This window comes from Lagopus leucura, unplaced genomic scaffold (genome assembly GCF_019238085.1).
Source record: "Lagopus leucura isolate 7727_CA_CO unplaced genomic scaffold, USGS_WTPT01 34950-0_obj-0_obj, whole genome shotgun sequence".
Taxonomy (NCBI): domain Eukaryota; kingdom Metazoa; phylum Chordata; class Aves; order Galliformes; family Phasianidae; genus Lagopus; species Lagopus leucura.
The window spans coordinates 1-1,560 of record NW_024968877.1 but is presented as its reverse complement, the minus strand read 5'-3'; the positions used below and the strand labels follow the sequence as shown (position 1 = coordinate 1,560).

General features: G+C 55.8%; 1 protein-coding gene across 1 annotated transcript in view; it reads right to left on the bottom strand.

The window, feature by feature from the left end:
* The window catches only part of ITGA10 (integrin subunit alpha 10), a gene marked incomplete at both ends in the record, with an annotated part of 9,977 nt that extends 8,424 nt beyond the window's left edge, over positions 1-1,553 (bottom strand). The window contains one exon of the mRNA XM_042894796.1: positions 1,413-1,553. Coding sequence (XP_042750730.1) covers positions 1,413-1,553 — 141 coding nt within the window. The remainder of the gene's footprint in view (positions 1-1,412) is intronic.
* Between the last annotated feature and the right edge of the window lie 7 nt (positions 1,554-1,560).

The following is a 1,560-nucleotide window of genomic DNA, read 5'->3' as shown; positions in this document are numbered from 1 at the left end:
AAAAGGACCCAAATGGACCCAAATGGATCCCAAAAGGACCCCAAATGCAGCAAAATGGACCCCAAAAGGACCCCAAAAGGACCCAAATGCACCCCAAAAGGACCCCAAATGGACCCCAAATGACCCCAAAAGGACCCCAAAAGGACCCCAAATACACTAAAATGGACCCCAAATGACCTCAAAAGGACCCCAAATGGACCCCAAAAGGACCCAAATTGGACCCCAAAAGGACCGCAAAAGGACCCCAAAAGGATCCAGATGGACCCCAAATGGATCCAAATGGACCCCAAATGGACCCCAAAAGGACCCCAAATGGACCCCAAATGGACCCCAAATGCACCCAAATGGACCCAAATGGACCCCAAATGCACTCAAATGCACCCCAAATGGACCCCAAATGGACCCAAATGGACCCCAAATGGACCCAAATGGACCCCAAATGACCCCAAAAGGACCCCAAAAGGACCCAAATGCACCCAAAATGGACCCCAAATGGACCGCAAATGGACCCCAAAAGGACCCAAATGGACCCCAAATGGACCCAAATGGATCCAAATGGACCCCAAAAGGACCCCAAAAGGACCCAAATGGACCCCAAATGCACCCAAAATGGACCCCAAATGGACCCCAAATGGACCTCATACTGCAGCACTGCCACCTGGGGACCAGATGGATCCTTAATGGACCCCAAATGGACCCCAAATGGACCCAAATGGACCCCAAATGGACCCAAATGGATCCAAATGGACCCCATACAGCAGCACTGCCACCTGGGGACCAAACAGACACCAAATGCACCCCACAAGGATCCCAAATGGACCTCAAATGGACCCCATACTGCAGCACCACCACCTGGGGACCAAACGGACCCCAAACAGACTCCAAAAGGACCCCAAATGGACCCCAAACTGACCCCAAACTGCAGCACCACCACCTGCGGACTGAACGGACCCCAAATGGACCACAAAAGGACCCCAAATGGACCCAAAATGGACCCAAATGGACCCCAAACGGACTCCAAACAGACCCTGTACTGCAGCACCGCCACCTGGGGACCAAACGGACCCCAAAGGAAACCCAAATGCACCCCAAAAGGACCCCAAACAGATCCCATACAGCAGCACTGCCACCTGGGGACCAAACAGACACCAAATGCACCCCACAAGGATCCCAAATGGACCCCAAATGGACCTCATACTGCAGCACTGCCACCTGGGGACCAAACGGACCCCAGAAGGACCCCAAATGGACCCTAAACGAACCCCAAACGGACTCCATACTGCAGTACCAATATCTGGGGACCCAAACGGACACCAAACGGACCCCATACTGCAGCACCACCACCTGGGGCACCCCATGGCCCCCCAAAGGACGGTGGCACCTGGGCTGTCCCTGCGCCCCCCTCGTCCCACCTGGCTCTGCTGTGGCCCCACAAAGAAGCGCGCCAGCAGCGCCCGCAGGAAGCGCTGCACCTCGTGCCACGGGTAGATGCTGTTGGAGCCGTCCAGCAGGATGACGATGTCCAGGAACGTGGGGCAGCCTGCGGCATCGGGACGGGGG